Source organism: Aptenodytes forsteri, unplaced genomic scaffold (genome assembly GCF_000699145.1).
Source record: "Aptenodytes forsteri isolate BGI_AS27 unplaced genomic scaffold, ASM69914v1 C13142005, whole genome shotgun sequence".
In the NCBI taxonomy this organism is placed as follows: Eukaryota; Metazoa; Chordata; class Aves; order Sphenisciformes; family Spheniscidae; genus Aptenodytes; species Aptenodytes forsteri.
In genome coordinates, this window is record NW_008802497.1 from 1 (window position 1) to 656 (window position 656).

Below are 656 nucleotides of genomic sequence, written 5' to 3' on the forward strand. Positions count from 1 at the left end.
GGGTACCCCAGCATGCTGATGGTGAGCACCGTGGGGATGAGGGACTTGAGGCCGAGCTCGTAGCCCCAGACGGAGTCACGGTCAATGATGCGGAAGAAGCAGGAGATGTTCTGCGACTGGTAGCCCACCCGCACCTCGGCCAGCTCGTAGAAGGGGATGGCCATCTCTGTGTAGCGCCGTGACCAGATGCTGGGGTCTGAGAGCGGGCGGAAGGTGCTGAACTGCTTGGGCAGGTAACTGGTCTCACCCGCATCAAACTTGAAGGACGAGATGCCGTACTTGTGCCGGAGCTGGCGCAGGTGGCTCTGGAACCAGTCCCGGGCTGCTGGGTTGGTGAAGTCCAGGATGGCCCCAATGCCGTTCCACCACTCCACCATGGCTGGCAACCGCCCAGATGGTTCCTTGATGAACAGCTGACGCTCGATCCCCACCCCAAAGTTGGAGGAATTGTAGTTTATGAAAGGGTGAGTCCACAGGGTGACCTTAAACCCATCTTCCCTCAGTTTTGCAAACATCTCCGTTACGTTGGGGAACTTGACGGGGTCAAAGTCAAAGTCCCCATAGGCTTGCGTGTACATGTCATCAATTTCAATGTGGCTGCAGTTAAAACGGTACTTCTTGATCTTTTCGGCAAATCGCAAGAGTTTATCCTGGTC

General features: G+C 56.1%; 1 protein-coding gene across 1 annotated transcript; it reads right to left on the reverse strand.

The window, feature by feature from the left end:
- Positions 1 to 6: 6 nt before the first annotated feature.
- Positions 7 to 653, reverse strand: LOC109279771 (uncharacterized family 31 glucosidase KIAA1161-like; the record flags this gene model as incomplete). The annotated part of the gene is made up of 1 exon (XM_019474639.1): positions 7 to 653. A coding segment is annotated over one exon (647 nt), but the record flags the coding sequence as incomplete, so codon positions are not given.
- Between the last annotated feature and the right edge of the window lie 3 nt (positions 654 to 656).